Source organism: Haliotis rubra, unplaced genomic scaffold (genome assembly GCF_003918875.1).
Source record: "Haliotis rubra isolate DU_JTF1 unplaced genomic scaffold, ASM391887v1 Scf156, whole genome shotgun sequence".
In the NCBI taxonomy this organism is placed as follows: Eukaryota; Metazoa; Mollusca; class Gastropoda; order Lepetellida; family Haliotidae; genus Haliotis; species Haliotis rubra.
The window spans coordinates 624,632-639,947 of record NW_025765514.1 but is presented as its reverse complement, the minus strand read 5'-3'; the positions used below and the strand labels follow the sequence as shown (position 1 = coordinate 639,947).

The window sequence follows — 15,316 nt, the reverse complement described above, 5'->3', positions numbered from 1 at the left end:
GTTTACTGTGATTCATTTATCAATGACTCAGTTCAACCTTTATTGAAGCACTTCATCCGCCCCTTGTGAGGTCATCCCAGTCACCTCTCCAGCCTCTATATTTAAGTAGTTCATTGTTGAAACACAGCATTGTAATATGTTTCTTGGATGAGAATCCTTATCTAAAAGACATTAATCATGTCCTTCCAACATCCCTAATCAGTATGGAGTTCTAAAGATCAGTCAGAATTGACTAAACTGTTGATAAAAGAAAGTTTGGCATATGGAATGTTTGAATGTATTTATATCAAATTCTGCATTACGAAAATTTCAAAATCATACATTTTTGCACCAATACTATTTACCCACCCAGTCGTTGTCATTTATGACGTTTGATTTTCAGGAAACAATATGTTTTTAACAGAAGGACATTTTATTTAAAGAAACAACAGCATAATGGGCACTTGGGTACACCTCTTGGGCACAGACATGCCACTGTGACCAGGTGTGGATTTTGATACACCTCTTGGGCACAGATATGCCACTGTGACCAGGTGTGGATTTTGATACACCTCTTGGGCACAGATATGCCACTGTGACCAGGTGTGGATTTTGATACACCTCTTGGGCACAGATATGCCACTGTGACCAGGTGTGGATTTTGATACACCTCTTGGGCACAGATATGCCACTGTGACCAGGTGTGGATTTTGATACACCTCTTGGGCACAGATATGCCACTGTGACCAGGTGTGGATTTTTGATACACCTCTTGGGCACAGATATGCCACTGTGACTAGGTGTGGATTTTGATACACCTCTTGGGCACAGATATGCCACTGTGACCAGGTGTGGATTTTGATACACCTCTTGGGATATGCCACTGTGACCAGGTGTGGATTTTTGATACCACAGACATGCCACTGTCACCAGCTGTGGATTTTGATACACCTCTTGGGCACAGACTTGCCACTGACCAGCTGTGGATTTTGATACACCTCTTGGGCACAGACATGCCACTGTGACCAGCTGTGGATTTTGATAAACCATTTGGGCACAGACATGCCACTGTGACCAGCTGTGGATTTTGATACACCATTTGGGCACAGAAATACCAGTGTGACCAGGTGTGGATTCTGATACTCCATTTGGGCACAGAAATACCACTGTGGCCAGGTTGTGGATTTTGGTACACCATTTGGGCACAGAAATACCAGGGTGGCCAGGTGTGCATTCTGATACACCATTTGGGCATAGAAATACCAGTGTGACCAGGTGTGGATATTGATACACCACCTGGGCACAAAAATGCAAGTGTGGGGATTTAGCGCATCTTCATGGCACAGAAATAACAGTAGCTGGGCGTGGATTTTAGCAATCAGCTTGGCAATACCAGTGTTGTTAGGAATGAATTTTAATACACCACAGGAACAACTCCAAGAATTCAGACTTGACATGCAGTTTCAAGATAGGGTTTCCAAAACGCCCTGACATTTAGAATAGGCCCCCATCAACCTTTGCTGACGCAGTTGACTGGGTGACAACATATTCACCCCAGCGGTATAGATCGTGCACATACATCACAAGTCAGTCTGGTCCGGCATTAAACAACAAAGACATGATAACCCAAAAGAGGTTCTGTCTGTGGGGATGAACATCATCAAGCGGACTGGAACCCTATCCTGTATAGGAACTAAAGTCATGTTTTCTTGTCCATCGTTCATCTCCTCAGAAATCGGTAAAGTTAAAATCGGGGTGTGTGTGTGTGTGTGGAAATTGACCGTGCTATTCAGTTCTACAAAACTGCGTATTTTGCTGTTTAACGATGGTAAGCTTTCTCTATGAAACTGGCTGAGAGATATTAACGTGGCATTTATGACCCCCCTTTTGATGACATGTCTTGTCCAAATCAATACATTATCCTTTCAGTTTGTTTCCTTATTACATATGCAGGAAAAAATACTGCCATTTCGAAACTTTCGTTAAGTGGATGTTATTGTTACTAAATAACCAGGCGAGCTACTGTACCGTGGTGCTAATGTTAGAATGTCGGTGGGGCCTGTTCACCATAATCACAAACGGTAAAAGCCACCTGTTCACTTGGACATTCACGAGGGTAGATTCAGTTAAGGGAGACAGGTGGCAAGATCAAAAGGAATGCCGGTGTATTGTTAAACGACAATGAGCATTATCCGACACCACATACACAATGTTCAAGCAGCCAAAACAAACCCTCCGACAGAGGATTATCTTAGCTAAATCCTCGAGCGTGAGTGAGTGAGTGATACCGTTTAATCCCCCAAGGATTCCGAAACAGGTCCTGGGTACAACATGGTTGGGAGATCCCATGTGTAGTGTGTAGGGGGGTAGCCTAGTGGTTAATGCGTTCGCTCGTCACGCCGAAGACGTGGTTCGATTCTCAACATGGGTACAATGTGTGAAGCCCATTTCTGGTGTCCCCCGCCATGATATTGCTGGAATATTGCTAAAAGCGGCGTAAATCTAAACTAATCACTGGATAATCTGGTCCAGACTCGATTATTTACAGACCGCCGCCATACAGCTGGAATAGTGCGGCGTTAAACAACAAACCAACCAACCAACTCTGAATGTGTGACACAGAATCTGTTCCATAAAACAATCTTCGCCTTGCGATAACAGTGTCAGTCTATGCGAAAGACATCCTCTATAATCTCGGGTATTTTATCGACATTCTTTAGGATAAAACCCTGGAACCTATTCGATGTATGTCTTTTCGGAATTGAATCCCAAATTCTCATATCCCTAACAGCACAGAATTTCATGAGTACCTAGTGAGATAGGAGATTCAAAACCTGAGGAAATCTAGACATGCTTCATTTAGGACTTTGCATTACAGAAAGGGCGAGGCGGGAGGAAAATAATGTGGTTGAGGGACGATGAGACAGACTAATCCCAGTATATAGGGTATGCGAAGTAATTTAGTGTGCACTACAGAAAAATGTGAAAAATCAAATTTGAATATGGAATAAAAATCCATATTTTCTATAGTGGTCACCCTAACTGTTCAATTAGCTTCTATTATTTTGTAACGCCATCAAGCATATTTTGCTTCAGATCAGTTCCCCACCGGCGCACAATCATTTAGTAAAGGTCCCCTCGGACAATGGCAGATTCTTTGAGGTGAAAGTATTTCATAAGCGTATCTTGTTTCAACCACAGGGCGTGTACGCTTAGAAACAGCGTTAGAAGACATATAGGTATATATACCCTACCCTAGTACTATATAAGGATCCTTATACCTATATGTCTTTCTAACGCTGTCCTTCTAACGCGTTCTACACGCCCCTGTGGTTTCAAACATTCAGGACAGGGGAATACGAGGGGCTGAACACAACGGATTCCCTTCCCGCTGTAGTATCCAAATCTATTCTTTTATTTCCCTGTTTCAACACACACCTTAGATGCTAGGAATGGATGCAGTTCCATCAACTAATGATGTGATGGAATGGATGTACACCTGTTCCATACACCGCTAGACAGCTTATGTTATGTTTCTTTGGGAGTAGGTTACCATTCACTGACTGATGACTTCTCAGTGCTGGTACCATCTTGTCCTTTTGATAAAGCCAATGAATTTATGTATTGAATTTTCACACCATGATAAATATGCGCCTCGCCTTTGAAATGTCTCTTTCATCCCAGACAGCCCTTGGTTTGGTACCTCCTGATATCAAGAGTGCCTTACATCGGCAGCCCTTTGACACTTGAGTGGGTTACTCATTCACTGGACTCTTGATGACTTCCTGGGAGAAGTCCCATTCGCGATAACCTAACTAAACAAGGGCCCTGAGGATGATGAGCCTTACCAGCCTGACTGTGCCAGGATCACACGAACCCTCTCTGCTGCATACAATTTTTAATCTGTAAAAATAATAATAATAATATAAAAAATAATTATAAAATAAATTGCTTTATTTTAATGACATATTGCTACATCATCTAATTGTTTAAATGAATAAAGCATATAATAAATGTTCTCTATTTGAGAAGATCATGCTGACAATATTCTCAAACAGCAGAGGGTCTTGTATTAAGATAGTACTAATCCACTCTCACTTGATTTCTGGAGTGGGGTCTTAAGTTCACTGACAGTGCTGATCCTTCAGTATTTTCAATTTCACACCAAAACAAACAATTTGGTAAATGGAACCCATTTTTCGTGTACTACTAAAGTGCAATTTTATATATATCAGGCATTAATTGATATGAATTTTAACTTATGAATTATTACGTAATCATTTAACCGTTGCGTTTTCCTGTACAGGTATATATTATTTATAGTATAAGTTGTATTTTTGTATTACTTGATAGATAGATGAGGTATCAGAGACCGACCGAGGGTTTTGAAAATCGAATGAGGAGCGAAAAAATACATAATCTGCTATGTAAACATCCGTATATATATATGAAACATAACCAGGTTGACATGTACACGCGATCCTTCCTCGGTGGTTCAACTTTTTTAATTAAAAAAATACATTTCTGACCATTTTGGAGATCTCAGGTTCGACTTACTTTTTGACCAAATACACTTTAGAACGGCACCAAGCTATCGTTTTCTTTCTTGATAACAGTTAATGTTTCTCGTATAGCTTATAATTTCACGTGATAACTATCACTATTAATTTAATTATCAGTTACCAAAATGTCTAGCCGAAGTTTCCTTGGAATTTATTTTTATTACATTTGGTGAAACAACACTTGATATAATGGTGAAGGTACGCTCTGACAAAGACGTATTGACGTATATACGTCTTTGGTTCTGAATTTTAAATTTCGCGCTCAGTGTACTCGCGTGTGTTCGACAACATTAAAGATTATCTCCCTTGAAAATACTCGCGCTAGTCCCGTTACAAGGAAAATGGCGTAGTTTTGTTTTGGTTCGCGAGACTGTACTTTGTTTTCATCATAACTGTACAGCACTTGCCAGGGAATCAAGATGCCTTGGTACAAATTAATACCAGAGTCTTGGAAAAAGAGAGCATGTAGATATCTTCTCCAAAGATATGTTGGTCATTTCTTGAAAGAAAAGCTGTCTTTGGATCAGCTGAGCGTTGATTTGTACAGTGGAAAAGGTGTCATCAAAGAGCTAAATTTAGATGTCGAGGTAAGATAATGAGAAAACTATCAAGGGCAGTTTTGCTGATTTTATGTCAAAACACATCACATTTTATTTCACTCGTAAAACCAATACAGTTGACAATAACAACAAAATCGTCCCACATCCGTACTCGACCTTTAGCTTCGTTTGTTTACTTTTGTGTCATGGCTCTTGCGTAGTAATGTGTAATATATTCTCTTTGTTTCCAAGATTATTTCGCCGTATACGACCTTTGTTCTCAACATGATCATAACCAATGACTATTGGAATATATTGTTTGTAGTTTTGTTACAAAATTAAGCAGTGGCAGGAAGAAAATGAAAGTGTTGTGGCGAAGGCCAGAAAGTGACATATTGCCAATATGTCACGAATCTTTTGTTCTGAAACATGCTTACAGAACGTGATTATAAAATAGCTAGTTGATAAATGGACTATATGTCATTATTTTCATCTCAGTATTGCAACATGCATCATCTCTTTTGTGTGTTGTGGTTTGGTTGCAACTTGCCAGCAGTAATGTACTGTTACACCCCAAAATTCAAATTTTGGTGAATTGAGATTGTGTTTTCTTGCAATGTGTATTGTTTAACATGTATGAATGTTAAAATAGTAGAGATATTACAGCTGACAAGCCAGTACCCGTCAAAGTGATGTATCAATATAAATTATGTGTATGTTTTCTAATTTGAATAAACAATTAATGACACATGCCACTATATACATCATGACATGACATGGGATAAAGAGATTCAGCATGATGTATGTAAACGTATGTGAACTTGTGATAACTGACCATGCTGACACAGATGACTGACTCTGTGAACAAAGAAAACAAACAAAGAATGTACGAACTGTCCTGCTGAGTAATGTTGACAGTTTGTTTTACCTGCTTACTTTTCATGTTCATCATGTGCTATTCTATACATGAATATGCATGAACACATGGCAAGTAAGCATGGACAAAACTTTGAATTCATTTAGGGGATACATCAGATTAATGTTTGGTACTTTTCTGGTATGTACATTTACATGCTTTTCCACATCATTATCTTAGTAAAGAATAAGTGAGGAATGCATGAAGCTTGATCTCACAAAAGGGTTTTCCTCATCAAACCCTCATCATGACTAACCAGTCTGACTGTACAAGCTGTATGTCATTGTGACCCAGTTATACCAATGTCATGAATCTCAGGTGTCATGAGAACTACTTTCTTAGTGTTAATTGCTGTCATTGAAAACTGATATAATGAAAAAAACAAAATGATAGACAGTGCAAGCTGTATGTCATTGTGACCCAGTCATGGCGATGTCATGAATCTCTAACTTCATGAGAACTACTTTCTTGGTGTTAATTGCTGTCATTGAAAAGAATGTATACTGAGAAACTACAACATGCTAAGTAAATTTATGGAACTTAGGCATGCTGGTTTAAGAGAGGCTCAGTTCACTATGCTTCTAAGAGCTGATTAAGAAGGGGATTATATGTTTACATAACGGTGTGTCATGCATGATCTGGCTGATTGTCATGCTCTTACTGCATGGCTACTTGTTCATGCCATTGACCACTGGTTAATCTGGATCTTCATACGAAATAGTGTATTGCTTGTTATATCAGTATTAACTGGAATACGTCATCACATTGTTATAAAAACAATACAAGTTGAGTCTTTCTCTGACATGCAGACCACAAACTAGATTATTTTTGCAGTTATTTGGTCTTATTGATGTAGATTTGAAATGCTCGAGAAATACAGGTCAGACATTATAAAGACATTGCTATGATGATTATGCCAATATCTCACCCCACCCTCCTAATTCATGATAATTGTATGTGGCATTCAGTTAGAAACATATCCATTATTCAGTCTGTAACCATAGTATTTTAAGCCTTCTTACTGAAATCTCCTATTATTTTGTTAATTGATATTTTATTGATGTTACAAAGAAAGGACCCGCACCCTTTTTGGTGATCAACCGAATATTGGTAGTGTTTCGTATGAATGTAAAGAAATAAAGGTTTAAGATTTTTGTGTGTAAATAAAACACAAACACGCACTCATGAACACGAGACACATTCATACAGATACACAAATGAAAACAACAGTAAACCAATAATTCCACAAAAACTGTTTAGGCTATCTCCAATTAGGAAACATGTAATTATACCTAGTTTCTCACTTTCATAGTTCCGGGCCTATTTCAAAATCATAGTTAATAGCATGAAGGAGGAAGACACCCAAGGAATTCCCAAAACATTTAAAAAATCCATCTGTGCCAGGTCTTTTATTGATTTTAATGCATTTAGTAATTTCAGGGATAGAAATGCAATTTTTTCAAAGGGTGCTATTGTTCACCAGACAGACAATTTAGGTACCGGTATGCCTTTGTGAAAGTAAGTGTGCCCATTCCTATTCATGATCCAATTGAACTTAAAACATTACAAGAATTATGTCATTTCAATTTGTTTAATAAATCAGTAAACATCATGTACACCTGTAAACTTGAGAGCTGGATTCTTGAACACATAACTGCAAGAATAGTTGTCCTGGACATATAGACTAACCCACAAACTATGTTATCATCTGAAATGGGATTTCCTGTTATGCATGCTTACATTCAGATTTCCATGCCCATGTAAATCTGTGAGAACAGTTTGTTGATGTGCAAAAATAGGTTATAAACCATTTGAACTGGTCAAATTTATCTCATTTCTCATTAAATGAATCAAGTTGAGTATTATCTGTATACATTTTAGTCATGCCGCCAGGGCACATTGAAGATACTAAACTTTCAGATAATTGTTTACTCAAATTTAAGATATTGCCACCAGACAATAAACTGTTCAAATCATAACTGTGGTGTACTTCTTGTTCATGACATTGATATAAATACTCATGGAAGATTTTTGTTTCTTCAGTAATGTCACCCTCCTCAGTGAAAACAACTCCATTTGGCTTTTTGATATGAGTTATTACTTTGCATACAAAATATTTCTCTTTTCATACAACAAAAATACCTTGTTACTTTTTCTCCACCTTAAATCCATCTTGATCTTATAAAAATACCTTCCATTTTATGTTTTCTCATGTCTTCAGTTTCATGTATAATTGTTCTAACAATCTGAAATCGATATTAAAGTCATTATCAAGTCATTCTATCATTTCTGTCCTTTCTTTCTTATTTTGTTCCTTTTTTTACATGAAACATATACTGACACACATTGAAAACACAAAACCCATTTTGGCAATTTCTAACAAAGTTTTGTGAAGCAATTTCATTTACCACACGAAGATATAGTGATGTGAGGTTGCCGAATAAAACCATATGCACATCTGGGTTCGAACCCTTTTCGTGTTTCTGGCATGGGTACAGTTCATGAAAACACAACTCTGGCATATTCCTTGGACCTGTTGGGGTGCATGATGATCATGATATACACATGCAAAGCCAGGTTTTGGACGCATAAAAGGCACTATGGTTCAACCGTTTCACTAGCAGTCACACAATGCCACGGCTCAGTGAACAGCAGAGGGAACAAGCTATCGGGATGCTGTTGGTGGGAACATCACAAAATGAGGTCACCCACCACTTCGGATTGAGCCCATCCACCATCAACAGACTCCAAAATCGTCATCAGCAAACTGGAAGCGTCCGTGACTGTCCCTTACCAGGACAAACTCCGGTCACGACGGCACATCCGACGAGTTCACCAAAGAAACCGCTTTCAGACAGCAGCAAACTCACCTCGAAACACCGTAGGACGTAAAGGACGCCACATCAGCGCTGTGACAGTCATTTGATGTCTGCAGGCTGTGGCACTAAGGGGCCATATCGGGAAACGCCATTACGCGAACGCCATCGAAGTCAACAGACTCCTTTTGCACAGCAACATAGCCTCCAACCACCATGAATCACCAACCAGTGGGTGTTTTTCAATGGGTCCAGGTTCTGTGTGTCATTTGCAGATGGCAGACAATGCATCTACAGGCAGCAACATGAACATGAGCTTGGTCGCCGGATTCATCAATGGCAACGTCAACGCCAGCCAAACAAGCGTTGCTGAGTTGACCCTGGCTTTACAACAGTAGTGGCAGAACATCCCCAAAGCACCTGTTCGACGTTTGTGCTTAATCCGGTGCCACATCGACTCCGTGCATGTGTACAGGCTCAGGGAGGTCACACTCGCTACTGACGGACGTAAGGGGGGTCTGTGTGTGATGCTTGACGTGTCAGTCATATTGGCAGAACTCTTGCAATCATTTTTTATGAAAATGAAGCACAATGAAATTCTCAACATATTTGTAGAACAATTTTTATCCAAGTGTTGTTGTTTGTTAAGTTTTCCTCATTTGAATTTGGTTTTGCGTTTTCAATGTGTGTCAGTATATATTGTGTTACTTCTTACTTCCATTAACACTCTTCTATCATGTATATTATCCACCCATATAATAGCACTGATATCTGTAGAAAATGTTACTAAGAGCCATGTTCAGGCTATCAGACAAGTAGACACAAACAATTTTGTCACAGATATAAAGTATTTATTGATGTGGCCATGAATGTTTATTGAAGTGAGGATTCAAATTGATTTCTGATCAGCCAGTCTCCTTCCTATACATGTATAGTGATTCATGTAAACAAGAATGCATTATGTCTACCAGTAGCAAAGTGTAAAAGACTTCATTACAATGTTTAATAGATCCACCTTCCACAAACTACCCACTTCAGCCAGTAGTTAAGCTGGACAGTATGCTGTCTGCAGTGAAGTAATGATCATTGCTTGTAAGGTTAAGTAGTTGTCTGCGCTGGAAGCTGAAGTTCTGTGATGTTTACAAGATACTTATGGCATAGTCATACTCTCCAGGTAGTGCTATAAAGGGGGTGATAGATTGGAATGGTTCAAGCCATTATGGTAGTAATTTCTCTCAAATGGTTTGGCCTTCAATAATGGCCCATCTCTATTGATCTGACAGTGATTCAGCCCTATTGGTGTATCAGATTGTTACACCTGCCATAATATTGGAATCCCAAATGGACATAATGTTCATCAAGAACAAACTTCATAATTTCTTAGTGTTTGTGTTCATATCTTTTAGCAAATGGATGAAAACATGTTTTCCATGTCCCTCAATTTACCAAATTTCCCATTTCAATTTCAAACATGCACCTCTCATTGCATGATGATGTTATATGGCTATGACATCACAACTCAGGGTGACACTGCTGTGACATCATAGTTTAAATAACATTGCAGTGATACTGTCTCAAGCTTGCTGTATGCAGTATGTGACAGGTTGAAAAGGGGAATAAATTCACAATTTGTTAGATGTATGACACTCTTTTTAGATGATTTGTCTTTGAATCTGCATTTCTTACCTACATTGCTGTATTTCATTCATCACAATATAGTCTTAAAGTACTGGACTGCTAAAACACAACAGTTTGTGGTTGAAAATAATGTAACTTTTTTATCCAATTTGTGTCCATCTCTGTTAATTCCAAGGATAGCGAGGACATGGCAATAGCTATGACTCATGGTACTCAAACGTATGTATAAATAATGACATCTGACATTATTGAGGAGAAACTGCTGACAATGCAGTTTTATTTGAAGTTTCGAGTGTCTAGCTGTTCTTAGTAGTAATGACATTTTTTTATGACAGGCACTCAACGAGGCATTGGAGAGTGTTAACATCCCCCTTGAGATCGTGGATGGATTTATTGGCAGTATCTCGGTCTCTATTCCATGGACTTCGCTGCTGACGGACAGCACCACAGTTGAGGTCACTGGCCTGGAGCTCACAATACAACCCAAACAATGGGATGATAGTGGTAATGACCTTGCCTTTTGAGAGTTTTAGTAGTTACTGTTAAGGTGCCAGCTGCTGAAACATACCGTATTTCCTCTATTTGATGCCGGGTCGCCAGTACACATCCTCCTCCAGTTGACACCTGGGCCCACTTGCACAAAGCAGCCTTAGCGCTATGATGATCGTAACTCCCATTCTCTAACACAGACATAGGACAGTCTTAGCTATACAGTCGCTTTGTGCAAGTGGGCACAGGCCATGTGCTCTGTCCAAAAGTTAGAAACTGGGTCTTTATTCAACTTCGGTCTGTAATAGAACCTGGGTCCATCATTTGACAAAATCACATGACCTTATGACATGTAATGATTACTCCCATTCACTTCCAGCATCTATTACTGCTGATATGATTTGGGATTGTGTAAGATAGACCATCATCACTGTTCTAGTATTAAGCAGAATACAGCACCTCTAACAGTAGACAGTCTGTAAATTTATTGACGCTTGTTGGCTAACAAGGGAAATATGGTAATTTGCTGATTGTTCTATATATTTTGTTTTTCAAAGCCATTACTGTATATATATACCAGTGGCCTTAACACAAACCTACAGACTTTCTCCATCTCTTCAGTGTATTTATCATACTCAAACAGATGAGGAATGTGTTCATTGAGTAATGTCTTGTTATAAGCTGAATTCATCAGTACTGAAACCCCTGATTGTATTTCTCCGTTTTAAACTCTAGTAACATAGAACTTTTAATTTGAAATTTCATATTTCTCGTGATCTCAGGTGTGTGCTATCACCCATCCATTTATTGTGGCTCATATATCCTCTGGAAGCCAGCATTATCCACCATGTCCTCAGGCCCTTTCTGTTTGCATTTAAAGCCTTGAGGTGTATAGTATGACCCAAGAGAGTGAGTGAGTGAGTTTAGTTTGATGCTGCTTTTAGCAATATTCCAGCAACATCATGGCAAAGGACACCAGAAATGGGCTTCACACTTTGTACCCAGGTCTTCGGCATGATGAGCGAACGCTTTAACCACTAGGCTACCCCACCACCCATATGGCCCAAAAGAGATCACTTGATATATTGATATCAAGTTTACTTTTAACGTGTGTGAAAATGTGTAATCTACTGAAAAAAAATATTAGTACTCTCCCTCCTTACCTGGACAAGTTAATATTGTTACCTGGCCTGAAGTCAATCTAAACATCTTGTCCTTAATCCAGTCAAACATAATGAGTGTGATTTGTACTATTTCTTTGTGACTACATTAACTACTGACGAAACCATTGCTCAAGATCCATGTCACATACAACACATAATAACTCCCTTCTCAGAGCATTATAGTCATGGTTATCTGTCTGAAACCAGTTTGTTAGTTTAACATCAAGTCTTTGAAATGGACATATTTTCCAGAAAAAAAAGTTAATAATTAATAATCATAAATTGAAATGAAATGGAGCCCAGAGACTTTCTTCAGTTTCCTGAAACTGTGGTTATGTAGACTTGCCACATATTCTAGACTTACCGGTAAATGGGATTTCTTGGATATATTTGTTTCAGGGTCTGTCTGACAGACTACCAGTTGGTGTTCTGGGTAAGCATGGCTACCCTGTGCTAGTACTTGTCATAAGAGGATGGGATTCTGTTGCCAATGTCTGGCCCAGATTCAATTATTCATGTCACCATAGTAGGATTAGACCTAGATTCAAATATGTTGATCTCCTAAGTAAAATGCCCATGTAATTTTAAAACAGCAGGGAAGTCTGGAAATTTGTACCAGCCTAGATGAATTTGTGGAAGCCCTGGCTAGCTAGCTAGTGTTAAGTCCTAACCCTGTCGTAATAACATTGAAATATTGGTATGTAAAACTCTGTGATGTATTTGAAGGAGACAGCCTGGACACACTCTCCATGTTGAACAGCATGCACATGACATCCAGCATGCAGCTGGCTCAGGAAGTCCTCAAGTCTGAGAAGCTCACAGAAGAAGCATCTGAAGAAACCACAGGGTTTGAGGGAGTCCAGATGTTTGCCCAGACCATTGATGCAGGTAAGTGGACGCCAAGGGGATTCAGGGTTAAACTGGTTCCCAACAACATCAGATTCAACATCCTGGGGACCGTTTCACAAAGCTATCGTACCGCTACGACTGTCGTAACTCCCATACTTTAACATAAACTTACGACAGTTGTAGCGCTACGATAGCTTTGTGAAACTGGGCCCTGGATTTGTTGGCCAGACTTAGTGACATTGTTTGTGGCTGTCATAGTTATACCAAATATGGATTGCTGCTCATGATATCAGTCATTGGTTTTGTCTGGTGAGGTGAGGTGAGGTGAAATTGGGTTTTATGTCGTGCTTGAGAATATTTCGCTCATATGACGACGTGCATGCGTGGGTATGTGTATGTGTGGCTGCTTGTACTAGCCCAGACTTAAGCTGGTTTTATAGTGCTAACCCACTGAGATACCATGCCGCAGTGAAGCATGAATACCCCACTCAGACACATTATACTGACTCCGAGCCGACCAGTCCTTGTTGTACCCATTAATGCCGAGCGCCAGGCAGGGACCAACAAGTACCATAGTTTAACGTCTTTTGGTATGATGCGGTCTGGGATTGAACCTGCGACTTTCCGCTCTCCGGGCAGACGCTCTAACCACTACACCACGGAGGCGGTCGGTTTTGTCTTGTCCAGATTGGATTACTTACACAGGGGTTCAAAACATCCATCGCCTTACGCCCGGGACAAGTCAGTTTTCATTTCGGGTGATCAAATAATGGTATCTTAATTGTCCGTAGGCTACTAGATAATTTCTGCTTTCGGTTTCAAACTGCAAATAAACTTGGATTTCATTTCATATCTGCTCAAAATGTAGCTATTAAAATTTGACGAAATGAAGAAATTTTCGCAATGATGATAAACTAGAGTTATCTTTCTTTGCTATTTATCACTCCTCGATAAATATTCCAGTAAACATTAACATCAAATACCATGTTGGTTCATTCTTTAATAATTACATCATCATGATGATGTCATAAACATCTGGGCAAGTGGAAAATTACTCAGGACAAGTTACTTTCTTCAAGTCACATGCCCTGTGGCAAGTGGCTCTAAAATTATTTTCTTAACACCTGTTACAAACCACTGTCTTAAGTCTAATGCTTCAGTACAGTTGAGTGCCTCATTATGCAATGAGAATAACAGCAAATATCAGTAACTGCATTGAAAACGGTGAAAATAAGTACACATGTATAGATAGCTGAATCCACAACTGCCATATGTGTAGTGTTTTGTCTGTCAGTCAGATGTCTAGGTCACTTTTATTGTGTTAATGGCACTCTCGTGAAATAATGTGTGTAATTCAATATCAAAATTGTTTGCAATAATGTGTGTACACTCCATATTTGTTGCACCAATTAAGCTTGCAAATAAAAATGTTCTTTTGTGTTATCAGTATGACTGTGAATGTCACTTTCATCATTGCTCACTGTGAATAGTGTGATGAAAGTCTTGTATTAGCAATATGTTGAGTATTTTATGTTGGATCTTCTCAAAAGGGACCATTCATAATTTATGGCAAAGGGGGTGATGGTGATTTTAAGGGGGGATCACCCATTTTGTTCTGAGGAGGTAGGGCATCATCAATTTGTACAAATGTACTTGGAGGGAAGGGGAGGGAGGGATGGGTGTGTGTGTGTGTTTTAATTTGTCAATAAAACTATTAAAACAGTATGCTTAAAATTATGGGAAGGGGTTCTCATTGATTATGTGCTTGATATGCAGAGCTTAACTTTCTTTGTACATAAATTATTTGGGGAGTCATTCACATTGTACATGCTTCTTCATAAAAGTCATCATCATGATCATTTCTCCCTCTGACCATAAATTATGAACGGTCCCTTATGATATTCTTTTACCTCTATTGAAGGCCAAGATTTCCTGAGGTTACATGAAATATGATTTAACCTTCAGGGTCAAGTTGGCCTAAAACTTCACATGTTCAATTAGAGTCAACAAATCCGGACACTCAAGTAACTGTTTATTTGGACTTTGTAAACAGTTTGAAACAAATGCCCCAAACATGCTGAATCTTGAAATAGTACTGATTTCTGATTGGCTAATGTTAACTTCCTGTTAGTCATTTTGTTGGTCATTCAAAGTTCATAAATGTCATTGGTAGTGCAAGTCATTGGTAGTGCATGTCATGGTATCAACATGATGGAGTAGGTACACTCTACATGTGATTATATTCACAGTTTTATTTTGTGCACCGATGCATAAACATTCAGTAGAAAGAGTAGTTATGTTGTTTTTGATATTAAAAAATATGGTATTTGTTAAGTCATATTATTGATGTCTGATTGAAAATGAC

At 38.9% G+C, this 15,316-nt stretch overlaps 1 protein-coding gene across 1 annotated transcript in view; it reads left to right on the top strand.

The window, feature by feature from the left end:
- The first annotated feature begins 4,873 nt into the window (after positions 1 to 4,873).
- LOC124270908 (autophagy-related protein 2 homolog A-like) overlaps positions 4,874 to 15,316 on the top strand; it is a 76,106-nt gene continuing 65,663 nt past the window's right edge. The window contains exons 1-3 of the mRNA XM_046705968.1: positions 4,874 to 5,128; positions 10,786 to 10,954; positions 12,829 to 12,990. Of these exons, the coding sequence (XP_046561924.1) occupies positions 4,961 to 5,128; positions 10,786 to 10,954; positions 12,829 to 12,990 (499 nt within the window). The 5' untranslated portion in view covers positions 4,874 to 4,960. The remainder of the gene's footprint in view (positions 5,129 to 10,785; positions 10,955 to 12,828; positions 12,991 to 15,316) is intronic.